Source organism: Larus michahellis, chromosome 1, assembly GCF_964199755.1.
Source record: "Larus michahellis chromosome 1, bLarMic1.1, whole genome shotgun sequence".
Lineage (NCBI taxonomy): Eukaryota > Metazoa > Chordata > Aves > Charadriiformes > Laridae > Larus > Larus michahellis.
This window is the reverse complement of record NC_133896.1, coordinates 3,069,828-3,094,146: the sequence shown is the minus strand read 5'-3', so window position 1 is coordinate 3,094,146 and position 24,319 is coordinate 3,069,828. Positions and strand designations below refer to the sequence as shown.

The 24,319-nt window shown below is 42.6% G+C and overlaps 1 protein-coding gene across 2 annotated transcripts in view; it reads right to left on the bottom strand.

Annotated features, from left to right (window-relative positions):
* Positions 1-24,319, bottom strand: part of CHCHD3 (coiled-coil-helix-coiled-coil-helix domain containing 3) — a 176,906-nt gene that overhangs the window by 15,947 nt on the left and 136,640 nt on the right. For both annotated transcript variants that reach the window (XM_074573189.1, XM_074573190.1), the window contains exon 6: positions 18,090-18,160. In XM_074573189.1, the coding sequence (XP_074429290.1) occupies positions 18,090-18,160 (71 nt within the window). The remainder of the gene's footprint in view (positions 1-18,089; positions 18,161-24,319) is intronic.

The following is a 24,319-nucleotide window of genomic DNA, read 5'->3' as shown; positions in this document are numbered from 1 at the left end:
GACCTTGACATGCTTGAGAGGTGGGCCCGTGCAAACCTCATGAAGTACAACCAGGCCAAGCGCAAAGTCCCGGACCTGCGCCATGGCAATCCCAGGCACAAATCCAGGTTGGGTGGAGAATGGCTTGAGAGCAGCCCGGAGGAGAAGGACTTGGGGGTGTTGGTGGATGAGAAGCTCAACATGAGCCGGCAATGTTTGCTGGCAGCCCAGAAAGCCCCCCGGATCCTGTGCTGCATCAAAAGAAGTATGTCCAGCAGGTCGAGAGAGGTGGTTCTACCCCTCTACTCCACTCTGGTGAGACCCCACCTGGAGTCCTGCGTCCAGCTCTGGAGTCCTCAGCACAAGAAAGACATGGACCTGTTGGAACGGGTCCAGCGGAGGGCCATGAAGATGATCCGAGGGCTGGAGCTGCCCTGAGGACAGACTGAGAGAGCTGGGGGTGTTCAGCCTGGAGAAGAGAAGGCTCCAGGGAGACCTTCCAGCCCCTTCCAGTCCCTAAAGGGGCTCCAGGAAAGCTGGAGAAGGACTCTTGATCAGGGAAGGGAGCAATAGGACCAGGGGGAACAGTTTTAAACTGAGAGAGGGTAGATTTAGATTAGACATCAAGAAGAAATTCTTGGCTGTGAGGGTGGTGAGACACTGGCCCAGGTTGCCCAGAGAGGTGGTTAATGCCCCATCCCTGGAAATGTTCAAGGTCAGGATGGACATGGCTCGGAGCAAACTCATCCTGTTAAAGATGTCCCTGCTCATGGCAGGGGGCTTGGACTAGATGGCCTTTAAAGGTCCCTTCCAACCCAAACTATTCTATGATTCTATGATGATTCTATATTGGGGTTATCATAAGGAGAACTGGGTTCAAAAGATAATCATACAGTAACATCAGAGAAGTCCATCGAGAGATTATATGCAAAAATACCATGTTTGGCTCAGGAAAGCCCCACTCCACTACTTGTTTGAAGGTAAAATGATATCACTGCATATTTCCTCTATTTTTACAGTGTTCCTTAAATACCCACTCATAGGTGTTGCCCAAGGTAGGGGTACCGCTGATCTGACCTATTGTGACTGCTGATTCTCCAAACAGCTTGATGAGCAAGTCTTCAAAGGAACAGAAGACTCCCATCAACCCTGATAGACAAAATCATCTTGAAAACTTTTATTTAAATTGATGTCCATTGACTTTTATTATTCCAAATCACTATTCATTTATAAAATTCCCCTCTCCGAAAAAAGGACAAAACACTCCTTAAAATACAAAGTACACCAACATATTATTATACAAATGTACCTTACACACAGCTGGTCCTTGCAGCTGCAAAGGGAACCACATGTTGGAATTACCCAAATTTAGGATGCACATATTTTTTTTTTTAGCTTAAGGAACAGTTTTTATTGAATACCAGGATACTAAAATAAACAACCACGTGGATGACAATGATACAAATCTTAGACTTCTAACAGGGGCATGCACGCCTCTACGGCATAGAAAAGATAGAGTAGTAACTATGGTCTGTAATCAGAAGAAATTCTGGAAGGAGCATTTCTACCTACATGGAATATATTGTAGCCGTGTAATGCACCTATGTGAGATATATATATATATATATATATATATATACTAAAAAAAGAACTTATTGATCTTGCACCGATCCAAACCGGTTCCTATCTTTGCAAATTAAGAGAGGAAGAACAATCATCTCGGACATGTGTAAGTCTGTCCAACCACTCATCAGAACAAACCCCAAACTAATCCCACCGCAAGAGTCAAATCTGCTCAATCCAAATTGAGTAAAAACCCCTCACTTTCCTGCAGACGTGATCAGCACATCAACGCTTGCATTTCAAGCCTCATAATGTAAATTCAGATCGCAAATTATTTTTAGAGTTCGCATGTGGCATCACTTGAGCTCTGTCTCATTACTCCGCCCAGAAAATTATTTAATGAAGACTGGCACGATTCCCCTCGCTCAGCTGTTTCTGAGCAGCCAAATCAAAGATCACCGCGGCAAACGAGACCAGGAGGTGCCATTTCTTACCATTAGGACTTTTTGGGGGGCTTTTTGGCGCTATGGAGGGTTTCGGCGGTGGCAAGCAGCAAGGGAATTACCGCCCTCTTCAGATCTAACCAGAGCTCATGATAAGGTAGATCCAGTCTTTGGGAAATTTAATTGATGCTTTGGCAGACATTTCTCACAGAAGTGGCTGACACCGGTGGTTTGGCACGTTGCTGTTGCAGGACCGCTTGGGTATATTAACTACCATTACGTACTTTGTAAAACCAAAAACGGAATATTTCTAATTTTTAAAGGAAAAATTGATTTTGCAGCAGTTTGAAACCTGCTTCTATACGAAGGTGGCAAAAATACGTAATTTTATCTACTTCCATTGATATTTTATCCATTCTGATTCTATTCCTATCCCTACGTTAAATTTCCCACAGTAAAGTTACATCACTGTCTATAAAGCACACACACACACACAAAAGAATATAGACAGACCGAAAAAAAAGGCGAAAAACCCAAATGAGCAGCATAAACCAAATACACGGCAGCGATACCATGTTGTAGATTTATTTCTGCCACTTATTTCCCAAGAGCTATGCAACTCACTTCAGGCTTTGTAAACTCAGGAATAACGCGACCATCCCAAAATCACGGTAATAAAATCTTCACAGCACCTTCCACTGCTGCACTAAAAAACAGCTTTCCCTTTATATAGGTGCCATATTATGTGTTCTAATAAGGAGACACGCTTCTCATCGCAAGCAAAGGTCAACTACTGCACTCGGTGTAAGCACCACAAGACACTAACTCATGGCACATTATTATCCAAATATTACTCTCTAGAGCAATATACGTTTAACTATTTTCTTCAGCCCTAAGAGGCCCGAAAGCCTGCTACTGGTCAAAAAAATAAATAGATATTACGAGTAGAAGTAGCGCACAGAAAAAGCAATCAACAGTTAAACACTTCAAGCATCGCTGCTCCCGTGGGTGATGATTACTTGAGGGAACTGAAGGTTGCAATCTTAAGAGATAGTAGAATAAATGCCAATTTTTCATGTGGGCATGAAGTTATTTAACAAAAAAAGGCTTGGATTCACTCTGATAAGTTATAAAGGTTATACGCACTTCCCCAGGTCTTGCACCGGGGCTGTGGCGAGCCACCCTTCCCATAAAATATAATCAGCTGGGCTGCGACAACAATAACGTGTTAGCAAACGCACACAAAGAGTAATAATCACCCTGCGAACACACCGATAACAAGCGGGTACTGGACCTTGCTATAATATATCGTAGTTTTAATGCGCTTGTACAATGTGTTATAGAAATATTAAAACACAATGCCCTCAACATCCCTTTTAGCATCCTGGTAGGGAAAATGCACCCCTGCCCGTGAACAAACCATGAACTGAGCTTAGAGAGTTGAGTTGGTGAAGCACAACATTCATGTTTTTTCATTATCTTTTTTATTTTTAAATTATTTTTCACTTCGTAGCTTTTCACTGCCTACTTGGGGGATGTTTCCCTGAGACACGACAGTACCTGGAAAGCAGTTTAACACCCGAAGGTAGAGGGTATCGCAGGGAAACGTCGCTGCCAGCTCACAAAGACCTTGCAAAGGTCTCTCCTTACACACTCGCCGTGTGCTGGCAGCATTAATTAGACACTGGATTATTTAATGGAACTTCAGTCTGATCCACAGAAGTGGTTCTGATGCTTTGTCTTTCACAGACTTACCACGTATGATTTTTAAGTTGCTATGTTTTTTCGCCAAGGTCTTCAGACAGTTTGGTAGGAGAATGCTTTTTAGTTCAAGTACCTCAAAAGTTTCACCAACTTTAGATGAACCACTAAAATTCTTCCCAGTTAGGTCATGCCCCTCGATTTCAACTGGTTCTCACTCAAGTTTTACTGCTAATTGCTGCTAACTGAGGAATCCAACTTGCTCCTGCAGCGGCACATCTCGTCACAAAGGATGGTACGAGGGTAAGCGAAAGAAAATAATTCTTGCCATGTACAGATGAAAACCGGTAATCTTTGCCATTACGCTGGGCTTTTTGGTTTTGTTTTTCCGGGGTCTAAATATAACAGAGTCTGAAATAACCCTTACAGGAGGACAGTAATAATTTTGGGCAAAATACCTCAGTGATGGAAATTGTAACAGAAACAGCAATTTTTTCTAAAGACCTTTCGTCCTCTTCCTCCTCATATCACTTCGGCAAGTAGGTGAAGTCTAAATGACCTCTTTCATTTCCCGGCACAAACAAAAAAGGTCTCTTTGGGGCTACTGCCCGTATAAACCAGCAGGATTTTATCATGCACGTCCCATTTCGTGGGAAAGGCGAGTCCACTTTAAAGCTAATGTGGGAGCGAGTGCAAGCACCCTACCAAAGGTACCGAGAGCTGAGAGACAATAATGAACATAATTATAGTTAGTTATTGTTTGGTCTACTTACGGCCCTGTTTTATAACGCTACTGCCAGCAGAGCTATTTTATGTGATGTCTTTTTCATGCAGCAACCTTTTCATAAATCAAAGCAAAAGCAATACCAGGCAGTTTCTCCTCCAGCCTGTTTGACAATAAAAGTTAACACTGAACCCTGGCTGTTATCAATCTTCATAAACGTGTCCATGATATAGCAAGCCTGTTCCATATTACACCGAGTCTGTTACTAATGCATGCAGAGGAGCAACCCAGTGGCTTAATGGATCTCCTAAATGGCTGGAAACTGGGACCCATGTTAAGTGGCAAGGAAAGTTTTAAAGACATAACTGCTTTTCTCATTTCTTCTAATATACGATAAAATGAGAAATGTATATTGTACTACAACAGGCATTTTCACACACAAAATAGAGACCCCAGGAAAACGCGTATCACAGAATCATAGAATTGCCTCGGTTGGAAGGGACCTTTCAGATCATCGAGTCCAACCCTCAACCTAACTCCGACAAAGACCATCACTGAACCATATCACTAAGCGCTACATCTACCCGTCTTTTAAATAGCTCCAGGGATGACGATTCCACCACTTCCCTGGGCAGCCTGTTCCAATGCTTGATAACCCCTTCGGTGTAAAAATTTTCCCTAATATCTCAACTAAACATCCCCTGGCGCAACTTGAGGCCGTTTCCTCTCGTCAGATCACTTGTTACATGTTCAAGAAACTACAGCGAGAAGTGCAAATTATCAGTATTTCAGTAGCTCCTTTTAGCAGGGATCTATTCATAGAATCATAGAATAGTTTGGGTTGGAAGGGACCTTAAAAGGTCACCTGGTCCAACATCCCAGGACATCTTCAACTAGATCAGGTTGCTCAGAGCCCCGTCCAACCTGATCTGGAATGTTCCCAGGGATGGGGCAGCCACAGCTTCTCTGGGCAACCCAGGCCAGTGTCTCACCACCCTCAGAGTGAAAAATTTCTTCCTTATATCTAGTCTGAATCTTCCCTCTTTTAGTTTAAAGACGTTACCCACTTCACCTATTGCAACAGGCCCTGCCAGAAAGTTTGTCCCCAAGCACTGAACTCAAAGTCTGACAGAATTAACAAACATTTCAGTCGTACGTACATCCCATTAAGGAGAAGAAGGAGTAGTGCCTGATCATCTGTATTAATTTGGATATTATCTGAAAACAATTAGTTTACAGTGCGTACCCAGAACAAGAGGCTGATGGGGGCATTTGACCTTCACACATCCATATTTCAAGGATCCAAAAAGAAACAACAAGTTTATCTGCCTAAACCTGAGGTTTACCAGGTCTTGAGGAACTTGAGGACTAATTCTGCCCTGTGCAGTGTCACATTATGCAACCGGAGAGGAGTTACAAGTCTCCCGGTTAAAAATAAAGAGAACTGGGGATAGAGCCTTTACATAGATTAGATTTATCCTTAATCAATCCTCTTGAAAAACCACCAAAACCTCTTTTGTAGACTGTCCAGAAGAATATCTGCAACTTCTCTACCTAAAGCAGCCAAAATATTTAGTAGAGAAGAGCTGGTGAACTGGATTCATCTGACACTGAATTCATCTATAACTTGTTTTTAAAATCTACATTGACCGCGTTGAGCGCCTCTTTTTTATTGAGAGGGTTAGAACAATTTTTTGGCCAAAGTAGCGTGTCTGGTCAAGGCGAAGGGAGAAGAATAGATGTGATGGAAGAAAAGGGACTGCATTTCATCAGCCCATGCAAGAGCAAGATTTCACTAACAGCAAAGCGGTGTAGACAGAGAGGCAGTCTATTACACACGGATCTATAAAGCCTGTCTCACAAAACCTTTCGATCCTGATCTTCTTTTGCTTCCAGTAATGCATACGGCACAGCGCAGCATTTGCTACGGAATATTATCCGTCTTAACACACCCTTGACAGGGGAGTCCATCTTTATAAAGTTTATAGCCACAGACATGGCACTGGAGTGGTCTCCTTAAAGATACACATATTACTTTTATCTGTTTTGTTCAGTTCCTTTTCCCAGGCTTAAATGTGCGCTTTAAATGTTTCAGGACTGTACTTTGATTTTCTATTGCAGGCAGATGAATGGCAAGGCAGAGGACAGTGAGACAGAGTGCATCTTTATGATTTCTTTTTTTTAAACATTGACAAGTTTTCCAATTTCGGTTATAGATCCTCTATAGAGGCACACAGCACTTGAATTGACAAACCCCACGAACACTTAACCGCTCCCTAAGCAGTAACGGGGAAAAATTGCTCCTCCTGAACGTCTTTATGTCTTCTTATGTTCTTTTAGGGTTAGGAGGCGGTGTGCTTTTCATGCTTCTAAGTGTGCAGCATGGAACATAAATATCAGGTCACATCTACACAAGCCAAAATGTTTTAAAAGGCCAAAGTAAACCAAAAATATTCAGGAAATCCCCTCTTCAAAAGCAGCAGGAAAAGAGCTGTGATTTGCTTAAGAATGAAGCTCATGTTCAAGAAAATCTGAAAATGCATTTATCAGATACTGTAAAAGCCTTTAAAAAATCAGTTAGGACATTTCATGACCAATATATGCATCTTCTCCCATAAATGTCAGGATTCATTCTTTAAAAATGCAGTGATAACCACGGAAAGAATGAAAAAGCACGCTCAGAAAATAATTTAGCATTTTGCCTTGAGGAGTACTGAGACTAACGGGGCAAAATTTTAAGAAAACACAGGCAGAACATCAGGAAAAAAAAAAAAAAATCCTGTAAAGGAAAAGCATTAAATAACAGCATAGTATTTCAAGGGAAATCAATAAAACTTGAATTTTCTGCTTGGGTGATAGACTTGTTGGACCTGAGTACTTCCAACTAACACGGCCAACTCTTAGCTCCATGGCCAACGTGGCACAGTAACACGCTATTACATGTCTAAAGGCAACGGGCTCATTTCCTACCAGCCATTAGATGTAAAACACTGTCACAATTAGGATTTTGCAGTCTATGAATCACCGCTTCGGTCTCCTACAAGAAGACAGGCCTAATACTCTGTGTAAAGTGTGTGCGCAGTGACACCAGTCGCTCTGTGAGTAGCTGCAGAGCTGCCTTTGAGCAATTAATTGACTTACACAGTTGTGTTTAGAGACGCCCATTGGGAAAGCTTGCGGGAAATTTCAGGCTAAAAAGCGACAGAAATTTTTTTCAAGGCTTGTATCTTCTGGGAAATAATATCAAAATGGTCATATTCACAAAAGGCAACTACTGTCTAAAATTCAGCAATCAAAATGACAAATTTTCCCCGATCAAAGGGACAATAATTGATAAACGATGTAAGTTTGGGGATAGAAAGAAGCAGTAATGCTCATGAGAGCAGGATTCATGGCGCTCCCCTGTTCAAAGCTATATGAAAATGTACATTCTGGTGCCTTGGTCAGCTCCTAGAGAATGGAACTGCTTAAGAAACAAAGTTATATTTTAAAAAAATGAATTTGTCTTATGCTGGAAGTGCTACTGACAGGATCCACAAAGAAAGACAAAATGTCACTGCTTGCTTCTAGTTAAGATGGAAACCAAAAGTTTGGGGACCATTATGACCTCTTACCTGTAAATGAGACCCAAACCCATCACGTCACTGAAAAAATATATACTGTATTAGGAAGAACGGCCAATAAAGTTTGTGTAAAAAATGGCAGTCATTAACCACTTAATTCTAGACTCAGATTCAGCACCGCTGTATTACCCCGCTGACCTCAGTCAAGTCCCCTAACCCTAAAGGGGTAACTGTATGCACTTATGTCACATCTATACAGGTCCTTTCATTATTTTCATTACAGTAGCACGTAGATGAACTAATTAAAGCTAAATTTACACTAGGCAGGCAATTTGTTAGGCATTCTAATACACAAAATGCACAAATCCTAGGCAGAGCTATAAAGGCTTCTCCACGATCCAACATCCACGTAGCACACGTGTTGCCAACTGCCGGCTGCACGATTTTGCTCTATTCAACAAAAAAATTAGACTTAATCAAGTGCAACCAGGCACAATTTTATTTATTTGTTTGAGCAGGGCAGAACGACAGCAAAGAAATGAACTTCCTCCTTTATCAAAAGAGAGGAGCGACACCCCGGACACGATAATCGCGTGCCACCTCCCAGGTACCACCCTCCCAGATGCCACCAACTGGAGCAGCCCCTTCTCCGGACGTTGCCAGCTGCGGCTCTGCGCTCTGCCTTGCCAGTATCTGTAAGGGGTTGAGACACAAACACGTGAGACCAGCATTAAATAAATTGAATCCGGTTCTGGTACCAGCAGCATTTCTGCTCTTCTGATGTTTTTGAGCAGAAGGATTTGATTTTAAAAATGTAAATGGAAGAGCAACAGGTTGCTGGGTGAGTGTTGGAAGATACGGAGATGCTTGTCCAGGCCTGATGGACACATTGTGCTGAAACCCTGACTGGTAACTAAGGTCCAAATCTGATCGAAATTCATCTCAATTTGGATTGCCCTAAGCAAACAGGAAGATAAAAAGCAAAACTGGAAGACAAACTGCAATTAAAAGTGGTGTTCTGCTCCGAGAAGGAGCTTTTAAAGCATACCTGCTCTCTGCATGGCTAATGTCTTACCAACTTCCCATAATAGAAAGAATAAATAAAATATTTTTTACACCGTTTAGCCTTTCAGAGCTACAGAGTAAGGCAGGTCTAATATACCCACCAGATGCCATAATTTTCAAGTCCAGTAATAATTTTTACTACCAGCAATTAAAGAAAAAAGTTTTACTTTAGAACTAATCTCATGTCAACTAGGAGGCAACAAGACAGCCTAACTACTTTCTGAGATATCTTAGTACTATTTTTATAAACCTTATTTTCTGAGCATGACAGCGCTTTGCAACAAAGCGTATGATTTAATATTATTTCCCAAAATGATTAATGTATATTTTGGCTTTACAACGGTGATTCCGCCTAGATGGAGTCTAAGCAGAACGACTGCCGTTTATTTTTTCCCCCTGTTTTAGCCCAACACTACTGAAAGGGAGGAGAAAAAAAAAAGAAAAAAAACTGAAAGGGAGGAGAAAAAAAAAAAGAAAAAAAAAAAAAGGAAGAACTGGTTAATTACAAGTAGCAGCAAATGAGCTGTAATGGAGGTGTTATGAATGTAAATCAGTGACGCCTGATGCAGCAGCAGCAGCAGCATCTGTGCGTGCAGCTTCCAAAGTAATGAGATCGCGCTGATGTCCTGGCATCCCGCTTTGATCACTTCATCTTGTTCAGGAGCTCTGATGGGAAAACAAAGGTCGGTGGCACTGACCTCCCTTCCCGCAGCTTGCGCACGCACAAATATTAGCGACCGATCAAGGATTGCTGGTTTTCCACCCCATGATTCCGGAACGGATGGTTACATAGTTGGGGGCCTTAACTAAACAGACAGCGCAAGCTCCTGCAATATGAAGTGTCATGTTCTAACATGTAGAGGTAATTGGCAATTCATTCTTCACCCTGTAACCAGAAACAGGTGTACGCTCCTTAAAAAACCCATACCATCAACTGCAAAACGCGCTCCCTTCCAGAGAGGCTTGCCGCTGTGTGCTGCAAAGTGGGGGCTGTGAGATTTGTAGGCTTTGATCCTACAGATGGCTTGGACTCATAAAAAAACATCCTTAGAAAAGGTATTTGTAAATCTCAGCAATAGAGGATTACAAAATACAGAACAAATTAATATTAAAAAGAAGAGACTGCGGGTTTTAACCTTCCTTGGTTTAATACTGTAATTGGGAAATCATTTACTCGTGTTTATACAAAATCCCAACAAAGGATGCTTAACGTATTAAACCGAGAGGCTTTAGTCCTTGAAAGGGAGCAGGAAGCCAGATGCACCGCTGCAGAGCGTTACATGCCAGCTACGGCGTGCGGAGCCCGCCCTCGCTGGTCGCGAGCGGCTCCCGAAACCGCAGCCAGCAGCAAGAACTGCCCTTAATGAGTGCATCCATCAATTTTCAGGGGACGTGGTTGATTACCAGGACACAAAACTAGGGAACACGCCAATTTAACTGTTGGCCACTGACGCGTGAAGGAAGAGTTTCACTCACTGGCTTTCGTAAGGAAGTCTATAAAATTACTGAACGTGCCTATATAAGCAACTACAGGAACCCTGCGGTGTGCTGGAACACGAGCACGTGCTTTCCCCTTCAACCCATCAACCAGCCTCACCTGAAGAGGAAAAGGACATTCGTATAAAGAGGACGATGCCCACATGGTTATCCTACTACAACTATAACTATACCCTACTCTAACTGCCTTACCTTCCAGAAAATCTTTTGTTATTTCAAGTGCTCACTCCTATCAAATAAAAAAAATCCTAGTCATGACTTTGTGTTTCACTAAAATGAATTTTAAGATGGCTTTCTCCATTCCAGACCGTTAAAGTACCTGAGTACCCTGAGAGGTGCTTTAATGAATGTACCCACAATTTCTAGAAAGGAAACAAAAGGGCGAGAAGGATTATGGCACACATGGAAAGAATTGGTTTGCCCCTCTTAATCTTTGTGCTATGTAAATTTTGAATAATGGATTTAAAAAGTTAATATAACTCTCAAAAAAATACATTCAACGCTTCAAACCTATCTCCTGACCAAATAAGCACATTTAAAGTTCACGCCGCAGCTCAAATATTTCAATCAGAGCACACATCCCCATGCAGACTCACGATTCTGGGCTTCACAGAAAAACACACAGCTCTTACGCCAGGATCCCCTGCTCCCACTTCCTTCAGAACGAATCTGCATCTAGCTAAAAAGGGCACAATTAATATTTCATCCAGCTCTGTTGAGTACTCTCATTCCTAATGGACTGTATTGATCAAAGGAAGAAAGTTAGATATCGCTCTTGCTGTAGGGAGAACTGAAGTTGTCATTTAGGAAGCGATCATCATTTCATAGGTAAATGTACTGAATGAAGGCTTTATAGAATGTTGATATTCTAAAGCTGTTCAAAGCTCTTCTACATTTTTATAGGTTGGAGAGCAACCGAAACAGGGGTAACTACTGACCACCACAGCCCCTGCCTCAAGCCAAGCTGCTGAAGCAATAGGCAACTCAACCTGAAAGGCAGAAATAGGTAATTCCCGCGTCCTCACGCCGATTCAAAGGCATGCATAAGGCGTGCCTGGCGTAAGGGGTTTCTCTCGCCAGCCGAGGGAATGCCGTACCAAAGCAAAATCACGTATAAAGAGTCGTAGTAGAAAGTCAAACACGTTGCTTGAATGAGCTGTGCCACAGCAGCCCTCGGGTAAGTCTACCAGGACCAAGCACTGGCTGTAAGGAACGAGCAAAGAAAACAGATTCTGTTTTATTCCTTTTGCATTCAAAAAGGAACAGGATTTTGGACGGACAAGATAAATAACAGAGATGGAAAAGATTTGTAGTCTCTTTATCAATTTCTCTTCCTACCTGAAGCAGCTCTACGCGCTCTGAATCCAAACTGGTTTAAATCTAAGAGAGGTGACAGTATCACATCCGCTCTGCAAAACACCATTTACACTTTGCGCGTTAAGTGTAATGCCGTTAGATATCAACAGCACTGGGTAAATCAACAACATAAGCGATTCCCACCCTCTGCACGGTGTCAGCACAACTGTGCAGCTACGCAGCGGCGCAGCCTTGGGGAGCAAAAAGGGGATGGGCTGGAAGAGTAGAAAGAAAGAGAAATAAGACCATTTCATTACCTCTACTGCTAAGAAAAGCTCCATGGTTCAAGCTGAGTTGGTGGTATTTAACCCTGTGCGCTCCTTCTGGCACGATGAAGTAGATGTGGTCTACCTTGACTTCAGCAAGGCGTTCGACATGGTCTCTCGCAGCATCCTCATTGGGAAGCTTAGGAAGAGTGGGCTAGATGAATGGACAGTAAGGTGGATAGATAACTGGTTGAAAGACAGAGCTCAGAGGGTCGTGATTAGGGGCACAGAGTCTAGTTGGAGGTCAGTGAGGAGTGGTGTTCCCCAGGGGTCAGTACTGGGTCCAGTCCTCTTCAACATATTCATCAATGACCTGGATGAAGGGACAGCAAGTTTGCTGATGACACAAAGCTGGGGGGGTGGCTGACACTCTGGAAGGCTGTGCCACCATACAGAGAGACCTGGACAGGCTGGAGAGTTGGGCAAAGAGGAACCTTATGAAATTCAACAAGGGCAAGTGTAGGGTGCTGCACCTGGGGAGGAATAACCCCCCGCACCAGGACAGGTTGGGGGTGACCTGCTGGAGAGCAGCTCTGTGGAAAGAGACCTGGGAGTCCTGGGGGACAACAGGATGACCATGAGCCAGCCATGTGCCCTCGTGGCCAAAAAGGCCAATGGCATCCTGGGGGGCATCAAGAAGAGTGTGGCCAGCAGGTGGAGGGAGGTCATCCTCCCCCTCTACTCTGCCCTGGGGAGGCCACACCTGGAGTGCTGTGTCCAGTTCTGGGCTCCCTGGTTCAAGAAGGACAGGGAACTGCTGGAGAGGGTGCAGCAAAGAGCTACCAAGATGATGAGGGGACTGGAACACCTCTCTGATGAAGAAAGGCTGAGGGATTTGGGTCTCTTCAGTCTGGAAAAAAGACAACTGAAGGGGGACCAGCTTATAAATCCTTAAAGGGTGGGTGTCGGGAGGATGGGGCCAGGCTCTTTTCAGTGGTGCCCAGAGACAGCACAAGAGGTAACGGGCACAAACTTGAGTATTGGAAGTTCCATCTCAACATGAGGAGGAACTTCTTTGCTGTGAGGGTGGCAGAGCCCTGGCACAGGCTGCCCAGAGAGGTGGTGGAGTCTCCAACTCTGGAGACATTCCAAACCCTCCTGGACGCGTTCCTGTGCCACCTGCTGTGGGTGACCCTGCTCTGGCAGGGGGTTGGACTAGATGATCTCCAGAGGTCCCTTCCAACCCTATGATTCTATGACTTGCAAACATCCCGGTCCTACGCTCCTCAGCGGGATGTTGTGGATAACTCGGGACCAGCGTCTCAAGCCATAACACGTGAAAAAAGAATTCAAGAATGCTACCAGCAACAGGATCATCCGGGCAAACAATACAGATACAACTGTTTCATGACAAAGCACTACACATACATGCTGTATTTGTAAGAGCAAAGATTAATTCAGAATGTTTCTATTTAGAGCCCACGGCCTTTGGCTGAGCAAAGGGAGCTCAACGAGAAGGCAGCAAGTCTGCAACGCTCACCCCAAGGATTTCTGAATAGCCTCCTATTTTCTGTTATTGGAAAAATACCATGTAGTAGTTCACAAATAATTCATAATCTGTACTTTTAACTTTAGTTTTTAAAAGCAACTAAGACTAATTAAGGTAGCAAAAGGAACTGCTAGAGAACTGAAAGTTTCTCACCAGTGGGCCTGCACCAAGCAGAGACAAAGCAGAAACTATTTGCCTGGGTATCTCCAACACGGATTTCGACGTTACAGTAGCATGTGAGTACGACGTGATAGTTACTGAAGATATTTGCATTAAGGAACTATCAATATTTCTAATTTACAGCATGCGCAGAAGAGCCCCCTTAAAAGCCACCATATGTGCCCAACATCGGAAGGGTAACGAGAACAGTGAAATAAACCCTCACCTCCCTGGTCTCCGTTTAATGCTGTCATTAAAAAGCTTAATTTCTCTCTATACTGCATTTTCTTTCAACGTCCGGAAAATTGGCATCGCTGCTTTGTGAGACAATTGTATTGGAAGATCGAAGTGTCGCTGTTACTCATTTAACGTGGCTTCGTTACAAACTTTCCCAGCTCCACTTCCCGGTTCAAAAGAATATTCGCTGGAACACAACTTAAAGGAAGAACTCTTCACGTTTCTATGTACCTACAGATAACCATCAAACACAACCGTGCTTTAAATTTTATTTTCCATAAACATTAATAAACCAAGCCTCGTGATGCAGGAGTCACCGATTAAAGGAGGACATGATATCGATGGTTTGTCATTTATTCCCACTGACTCTATCCCAAATCAAACCCCCCGCTGAACATATTTTCAAGGCTGTAATAGCCCGTTGCCTGGCTATCGCCGAGCCCCCGCTTCCATCAGCGATCAGAGCAATGGAAACGATCGGGGATCCCGTGAAACGTATTGATTTGGTTTGTAAAACTGTTTTTAAAACCTCTCAAACGTGTGAAGATTGTAGTATGTGAAGCAGCCTGAGCAAATCCCAAACCTTTCTGTGTTTAATCAAACCAGCTCCTCCGGCTCCCGAGAGGCATTCCTCCTGCTGGCCAGGGTCAGGATCAAAAGTCTCACAGTAAGGGAATAAAGCCATCAAAATCTGCAATTCAGAATAAACACCCAAGCTTCCAGATGAGGCAAAGAATCCTCCGTGATTAAAACTGTTAGCGCTGGATAATTTCATCCACGAGTCTATCGACATACACACGCAGATGAACTCTGCGCAGTGACGCATCAGATGCAGAATTTGGCTTCGTTGCAGACACAGGAGTTGAGAGGTGACACCGAAGTGACACACTGAGATACCGGGGGAAACCTCACCCTTGCTTTGCTTGAAAAAAAACCCCAAAACCCCAAATGGCCCCGGATTTCCTCCCAGTCTCTCTGGCTGGGGACGACGTTTTTGCCATGAAACCAGCAGGAAGAAGCAAGTCCAAGTTGTCCACGCGAGAGCTGGGGAGCAGGAGAGGAATGGCAAAATATTTTGGAAAAAGCACCACTGCACAGCTATAAAGTCTGTTATCTACCACAAGGAATCAAAACCCACAGAAGATACAGTAAAAACATTTATTTTAGGCGGAATCTGCCCTATCTCTATTCCTAAATTAATAATCAAGATGTTACTGGCTCTAGACACCACGGGGGAATAAAATGTCACCACCGCAGCTGCCAAATTTCCCGCTACCAGCCCTTCAAATTAAGGAAAAAACCCACACAATACAAATGTACAATTTGATTAGTTAAAGTTCAAATCTTTGCCCAAAGCCCGGCTCTTCCTGTAATATCGCATTCTTTTCTTCTTGTGTAAACTTCTCATTATAACAGAGACATCTTCATAATATAATAATTCTGGTTATAATGTAACTGCGGGTAACATAACTCCTACATTAGAAAAGGCAGCATGCTCGAGTAATGTTGTTTTAATGTAATTTGTGTACTGCAGGAACTGCCCGAACCTGGTCATTTAGGATTTGATCAATGCGAATTAGTGTCTTAAAGAGATGAACCATTTGATAATTCGGAATTTGATCAATGTGAATCAGGACCTCACGGAGATAAAACATTTATCATGAACATTTGGAATATCAGTCTAATCCGGGCAGCGCTGGAGAAGGTAATAAACAGGCATCAATAAGGACTGCAGACAAAGTACAGAAGACCTGCCAGTTCCCCGATACAAGTCCATGTGGGATATTTGGCTTTTTCCCTTTTAATGGGGCGAATTATCCCTACAGACAGACGAAGCCACAGCTGATGTAATTTCAGGGACTAAATGGAGGAAGGGAAAGGAAAATCCAGGAAATATTTAAGTAATTATCCACTTCTCTTTGCTCTTCAAAGAGATGTAGCTAAAAAAGGTAAAGAAGTGCAAGTTCTCTCAATAAAACTTAGTAACTAATTCTAGACGTGTTTAAAATAAAGAGAGACCATTTCGTAATAACACCACAATTAGATCTATTAATCTCGCACTTAGAATCTGAAATCGCACTGACACGCAGCACATCGGTTTATGCATTAACAAAATTTAGCAGTTCAACCTTATTTAATTCTTCTTTTACAGCCAATTAAACAAGCTCTTTAAACACCATCGCTTGAAACCCTGTCCTCAATCCTCACATGCAATTAAACTGAACATGAGAAGTGCCTGGTGACACCAAAAGAGCATCATCTTTAGCTTTCACTAAATCATTCATAATTTATCCATCAAGTTACATACAAAAAGGCAGCGATAAAATAACATCTGCTGAGTTTAAACCTTCAACAAAAAGACGCGGCATTTAAAAGGATTTTATATAAGGAAAACTTCTAAATTATAAAGTACTATTGATATTTCATGCACTTTATCAAATCTACCGCAATTTATGTGCATACTTCAGACACCTTTTTCTTTTCATAATGTTTTCCTATTGTTTCTTCAGGCAATGGACCAAAACTAATCAAAAAGCTCCAAATAATTTTTTGGGAACTTTGGCTTGAAGTGCAAAGAAAGCACAGTAATTTCAGTAGTGGCATTACAGAGGAGACTAGTCAAATAGGGGATTTCTCTTTATACCTTTAGTCTCTAGAAAATTAAGAAAAGACCAATCTCATCAAGTGTGAGGAATTTCTGATTCCTTCTTCAAATCCCTCTTCATTAAATACTCTTCGGCTTATGCAGAAAGACTGAAACATCCTTCAAAACGGTTTTCTTAAAATTCTTAGATATTGCCTGATGCTAAGGACCGGCCTCCGCTGTACCTACCAGCTCCATTTGGGCAAAAAAGAACCCAAAAACACTTGATCATTTATATGTTAGGAGGAAAAACCCCAAACCCAAAGCCATTTCCCATTTCTGGCCACAATGACCACCTAGGGCCATCAACTGGGTCTTCAAACCACAAGAAAATCTTGTTTTGGAATAATGAAAGTCAGATCAGGCGATAATTACATTTTGAAACCTGAAAATACCCCCCTGTAACAGAAGGAGAGACACCCCCTCGACAGGAATCTCATTGCAGAATGGCTAACGACACACCAGGCTTCCTGTACGTAATGGGAAACCCTCCAAATTACGCGTACGTCAGACCTTGAGTCAATGGTCACTTTGTCCCTCTTCTTTAAGGGACGGATGAATTCAGCCCTCAATACACTCTGCACCATTGATTGGTACAAAGACCTCACACATCCACTAGAGAATATTTAACAATTTGTGCTATTAAGAGATAAAATGATTTCTATCTTACAATTAAGAACTTTATTTATATCATTATCAGCTCGAAAAGGCCTTTTCTCTTCTTGCTCATCAAAAACCAAACCAAAACAACCAAACAAAAGAAAATCCCTCCACAAACCTAAAAATCGTCACAGAATAATTCATTCCACGCAGCATTTCTTGGTTACTGCTGAGACTAAAAGGTTGTAAAAAGTTCTCTCTGTGTCCTTACTAAAATGATAAATGGAACCTTCTGGGTAATGGATGAAGCAGCAGAAAGGGAAGAGTCCAAGGCTAAGGGTCAGAGTCACTTTGATCCATCAATTACTATATCTTCATTTAACCATCCTCAGGACTAATCAAAATTATTTAATTTGACCTTCACTGTTAAGGGCAAAGTGACGTTGCTAATTTAAATCCTTTCACATCCTGCAAGCACAGGATGAATACCATTGTAATGCAAAGTTGGAACTACCTTTTCAGTGCTCCATTAGAGAAAAAATGTTAAGGAACATATTTTTAGAATATTTCACACACCTTATCAAGTATAAATTAATTAGTACATTACTAACTGTGCACCCAATTTCTATGCAGCTTATGGTTCCTATACACTGGCTTCCAAATTCCTCCAAATTCTCTCATTTCAATAATCAGCACAGACTGATAGGATCTAGGATAGGGGGAAGGGGAACTATTGCGAATTTTAACATGGGTAAGAACCCTGCCAGCTGCCAGGCTCAAAAACAACAGTAGAAAAGACTTACTTGAACCGAGCTGACACTTCATCGGCAGCTTTTTGGTATTGCTCCGTGGTAACTTTGTAGAACTGGGCACTCTGGAAAGTTAAAAAAAATAAATACAGATTTCATAGAATATCATTTATGTACCTGCTGATATCAAGTAAACAATGCTAATTTGGACATTTTAACCATTTAAGTTGCTCCAAAACCCACCAAAACCTAACCCTCAAATCAGGTACGCTACAAAGTTTCAGTGATGACTTCTCTTTGGGTGTTTTTTTAAATAAGCGCGTCCTCTTGGTTCCGGAAGGTTCTGCAAAAGAGATGGCTCAGGGAGGAAACCGTAAAGAGACATGGGGTAAGAATCGCACATTCAGCAGCTGCTGCTGCTGGAGCCTTTTGAAGCTTCTCCATTAGAACAAATACAAATAAAATCGAAATACCGAATTCTTACTTCTTCACGTGCCCCTGTTTGTGTTACACGTACGTCCCCATCTAGTTTGCAGGTGACACTCGAGTCAAACTTCAAAGTTGCACAATAAATTAATTATGGCTTGACTTTCTCTTTTGCTCTTTGCCTCGATAATGCCTCTCACAGTGAGTTTCTGTCATATTCCAAACTTCCAGGTCATTTCAATCGGTTGCTAATTTTAATTTTTCAAATCAGGCAGCTTCGGAACATATTTTCATCTCTCCTAAAGCCAGGAATGACTTTCGCTCAGTGCCACCAAATCATTAATTTCCAAAACGCAGGCAAGACAAGACCGAATCATCGAGCAATAGAACTTCCCTATACTTAAAAATGGCAAAGTTTCTCAGTGGGACGCAGGATATTCAAAGACAAATCACTATAATGTTGTGATGCTTCATGTCTAGATAATATATACTTGGTATTTTTAAGGAGGTTTTTATAGCCTTAGCACAGTTGGACTTAAGATGTAATAGCTAAGGCACCTGGCTTCACAGTTGGAGGAATAAAGAAAAGTTAAAGCAGTTCAAAAGTTCTCTAAAACCATTTTTCTCTGAATGGTGGGGCAAACCAGTCGCAGAGACGTAGAAAGGTTTTGTCAGCACTTGCAAGAACTCTTCCGTAGCTCTGCAGCTCTTGAGTCATCCAGCATCCTGGGGAGTCACGTTAACATGGCAACAAGGCTCTTACAATCACACACTGCGTCATTACATAAACCCCATTCCGAATCCTGATTTTAACAATCTACCTATTTATACCACGGTTTAAAGCTAGTCGTGCCACAACACTGATTTTGCATCTTAAAAACATTTAACGTACATGGTTGGCACAATGCAGTCCATGGAAAGCATCATTCCGATTTTATTTTGGGTGAAGTAAGCATATAATAACAATGTAGTAATATTTAAGACACTGATGTATGAAAAAGCAATGTGCCTAAAACATTGTTAGGGAGAAAAAACAAATTACAAACCCCTGTAACTGGAGAGATCACTCTTTTGTAAAACTCAAAGATGACATGGTTTCCTTGATCATTGGGTTAGTAAACATGTCTCGAGCAATATTTATCTGTGCCAAATTATGTTATGAGGAATTCAGGCAAGATAGCCCACTACGGCGAAAACACTTGATGGGAACTCCGAAAGAAGCAGCACGATCTACAAAAATACAAGGAAAAAACCAATTTTCCTTTCCATTTGAGGATCTCATCTTCTGAGGTTATTCCTTGTGAATGATAATCCTGTAATGTACAGAAATCACTGAAAAGAACACCAACTCCAGACGCGGGTAAAATTGTATTGCAAGTCTAATATTTTACCACAAATTATAACAAATTGTGTAACATCCACTGCAGTCAAAGGTCACGCACAGATCACAAAGAGCACGGTGGTCTACTACGCTCCTGCTTCTGAGATTCAGACCTAATAATTCATTTGTACTGGAATCAAGGCTTCCACGCACGTGACTTGGGGTCATTTATTTTTTCATAAATCATTGTTGGCCGGTAAGAAAATGAAAATGAAATCCTCCTCACACCAGTGACCCCCTTGCATTTAGCAATCTCAGCTGCCCAGTGAGAGTCCCATCCAGGTTGCTGGGACGCAGATGAAATCAATGGGGATGCGATTAGACAGCAGACGGACTGCGGTGGGAGTGCGGACAGGTCACCATTTGAGATGATGAATAGCTCTCTATCATCCTACAGTCCCCTACGATGCTAACATTTACTATAATCTTATTTGGGCTGCGATTTATCTTTCTTTCGCCTGATCAATAAAGATGAACACAACAGTTGTAAGGATCGATTGCAATTTTTTATCATTTTCAAGCATGAAGGAGCATTTCTGACACAAAAACAATATTCTGAGTGTGCTTGTTCTACTTTTTAATTGCAGTTCAAGTGATCAACTGAGCTGCTATATATGCCAAGAAGTTTTAATCCCACAGTAGACTCAAGCTATCAAGAAATGATTTGTTATCTTAGATAAAGTGTGCCGTGCTTCTTGGATCGGATCTTCCTTTGAAATTCACTCAGGTTCTCTTTCAGAGATATATTCTCTATAATCCAGAGATGAAGTTTCATGTTAGAAGTCCCCCCTAATCCCCAAGATAAGAATGCAGTGGTCATTTCTCTAAGCACAGGAAAAAATGGTGCTATAATATAGCACTGCTAACATAAATAATTTCCTCAAGTCTCCCGATAAAGTTACATATCTGTATTTACATTGTCTATATGATGTACATGTTCATGTGCTGTTCAACTCAAAGTGGAGGAAAAAAGCTATGGTCCAATTCTCAGGTTAGCAGTGGTGGCAAACTGTCAGAGTAGCTCTGGATCAGGCCTGTGGACCTTTACGAGTTCCAGCAGATATTCCAAATACAGCTGTTTTCTCCCCAAAGTGTACACGGACAGGGAGGAGGGAGGAAAGGGAACAGAACTGCAACACCACTTACCATTCTGCATCAAGCATTGTGTGCGTGAACATACAAACCTCGGCTATTTTTATTACATTCCATATATATACTCTCTCTATATATTCCTAGGATTCTTTTAACTAAGCAAGCCACTAAAATAGTAGCAAATACAACAACCAAGTTCCCTTGTATCTCTGACTTGAGTCCCTCAGGCATTATAAAACAGTAGAGTTACACAGCATCTTCCCCTCTTTAAAGCTTTCTCTGTTGCTGTATAACAAAAGGATGGTTTTCTGTAGACCTTTACAGTCTCCTTTGTTGCCAGAAGCATGAAAGTGCAGGAAGCGTGTTACAAAAGACGCTAGGAACTTCCAAGAGGGAACAGACGCGTCAGGGTTATGGCATTTAATCATCATCCCAGATTATGTAGAAGGCGCTATTTCTGTATCTGTTACGAAGTCCTTGCACTGTGTGGGCATGATGCTTGGCTTCAGCATCAAAATAATGTGGTAAATTTGGTTCTTGATGACTAAACCTTAGCTTCTTCAAAGTCAAGTATCTAGTCTAAACCGATCACTGGGGTGTGCTCCAGAATCACAGAGGTTGCCGGCTAGGAGATCCCACCCGCCTCACAGAGCGTTCAGAATGACAGGAATTACTCTATCGCTGCCGACTCAATGGGGGCCTGAATAACTAACTCAAAATAGGTGATTAATTTTAAAGCCGCTACAGTTGGGGAAAATTAACTCACTTGTATAGGTTCCTCATTTGCCGTCTGCTTGACTGAAGAAACACTGCCCACCTTTGCAATAAAAATTGATGTACCGGACCAGAGCAAATGCTCATCCAGCTCAGGACTTGGGCAAGTATTAACAGCCCACATGTAGGATGAAGAGCAGAAGAGGCTCTGGTGATGCTGGGTGATGCTCCAGCACATACAATGACTAAAATCTAGTCCTAAAGGTATGCCCCAAACTGCACCGTGACTGCCAGGAGGGACAAACCCAGCCATGCGAGATGTGAACAGCTGAACAACCGTAACCAGTAGGTAAGAGTCCTGTTTCCAACACATAAAATGCCAGAAGCAGCTACGGATTCCAAGACATCGTGCCTTCCCTACCTCTTACCGAGCACAAAAAATACCTGTGATCAGGAATTAGGGAACTTATTTCCATTTCTTCAATATTATGGGAATGGTAACCCAGAAAGGCCTATGAGTAACTAGTAATTTTTCAAAGTTTGAATGTTGTGAAATAAGTAACAGATGTCATACACACTGAGCTGCATATTGAGTAAGTAGAGTCGTATGGGGGAACCTCAACAATTACATGAGCAGGTATGGGGACACATAAGAGGTTCGCATCAACTGAAGAAGCCCCCTGCCTTCTATGCCGACTTCGTTCAATTTGAGTTTAGCGCTTGGTTATTCTTTCAGCAGAGAAAGCTTAAAAAAGAAAAAAAATCACAATGAAGAGCAAGCTGAAGGAAGAGAAAAAAGAAATCCACCAAATGCTAGAAATGCCGTGATGTAAAATCACAACACCGAGTTTGCATCATTTGGAAATTATGATGTTTAAGATCCCCAATGTAGTACTCTTCTACCTGAATTAATAAAGCATAGAATCATAGAATGGTTCGGGTTAGAAGGGACCTTAAAGATCACCCAGTTCCAACCCCCCCGCCACGGCAGGGACACCTCCCACTAAGCCAGGTTGCTCCAAGCCCCATCCAACCTGGCCTTGAACCCCTCCAGGGATGGGGCAGCCACAGCTTCTCTGGGCAACCTGGGCCAGGGGCTCACCACCCTCACAGTAAAGAATTTCTTCCTAATATCTCACCTAAATTTTCCCTTTTTCACTTTAAAACCGTTCCCCTTGCCCTGTTGCTCCCCTCCCTGATCCAGAGTCCCTCCCCAGCTTTCCTGGAGCCCCTTTAGGGACTGGAAGGGGCTGGAAGGTCTCCCTGGTGGAGCCTTCTCTTCTACAGGTTGAACCACCCCAATCCTCTCAGTCTGTCCTCAGGGCAGCTCCAGCCCTCGGATCATCTTCATGGCCCTCCGCTGGACCCGTTCCAACAGGTCCATGTCTTTCTTGTGCTGAGGACTCCAGAGCTGTAGGAAGTACTCCAGGTGGGGTCTCACCAGAGTGGAGTAGAGGGGTAGAACCACCTCTCTCGACCTGCTGGACATACTTCTTTTGATGCAGCACAGGATCCGGGGGGCTTTCTGGGCTGCCAGCAAACATTGCCGGCTCATGTTGAGCTTCTCATCCACCAACACCCTCAAGTCCTTCTCCTCCGGGCTGCTCTCAAGCCATTCTCCACCCAACCTGGATTTGTGCCTGGGATTGCCATGGCGCAGGTCCAGGACTTTGCACTTGGCCTGGTTGTACTTCATGAGGTTTGCACGGGCCCACCTCTCAAGCATGTCCAGCTCCCTCTGGTTGGCATCCCTTCCCTCCAGCGCGTCGACCACACCAGACAGCTTGGTACCAGCAGGTAGCATGAACTTTTGCTGGCCAAGCTCTCTTACAGGGGAGAGAGATTCCCAACCGCTATCAACCTCTCTGCTCTGTTCTCTGAGTCCAGACAACTTATTCTTCCATTACTCTACTGTATTTCCTACCCTGTATCTCCACACGAGGAGACTCTTCTGTCAACTGACTCCCGCCTTCTCACAGCCTCTTTAAGTTTCTTCCACATGTGACTTTGATCTAATTGACCTGAATAGGACCACGACATGTTAAGTTATTTAAGTGCTTATGGCTCAAAGATAACACATAGGATGCGACCAAAGCGAGTGACAAGTAGTATCTTCTATGCCTTTCACCTAGTACCCTTCTTTGAAAAGAAAGACTGGGATTTGTCATTCTTGGGGAAGAAGTGCTTTTTTAAGAGCTACCGTCAAAAAAGGGAACAGAGAGAAGCGTAGGCTGGCATTGTGGAAGAGAAGCTAAAGAAAAGAGGACATGAATTTTAATTTTAAATCCATCCAATTTCCCCTGATACATACACGGAGCCATAGCAAGTATAAATAATACTATAATTCAGGTACAGAAAAATGAGATCTAACCACGGACAAAAGTATTTTCATCCTGTTTGCCCCTGAAATAATCTTCCCCAAACAAAAGTAAGAGCAGAAGCTTCTTAAAGAACATTGTGGAGGAATAGGAAAAGAATTATTTTGCTAGACAGATCTGATCTCAAAGGCCTGTGTGAGAAAATAAATTCCTACAGAACCTCAGAAGGTCAGCTGTTTTGTCTGCATGTGGCACCTCAAAGTACAAGTGCATGTTTTAGTCTCTGCTGAAAATCTTCAGATTCTCAGCCAGATAAAGTTCTGAAAGATCTCGTGTCATCCAAGCTGATAAAA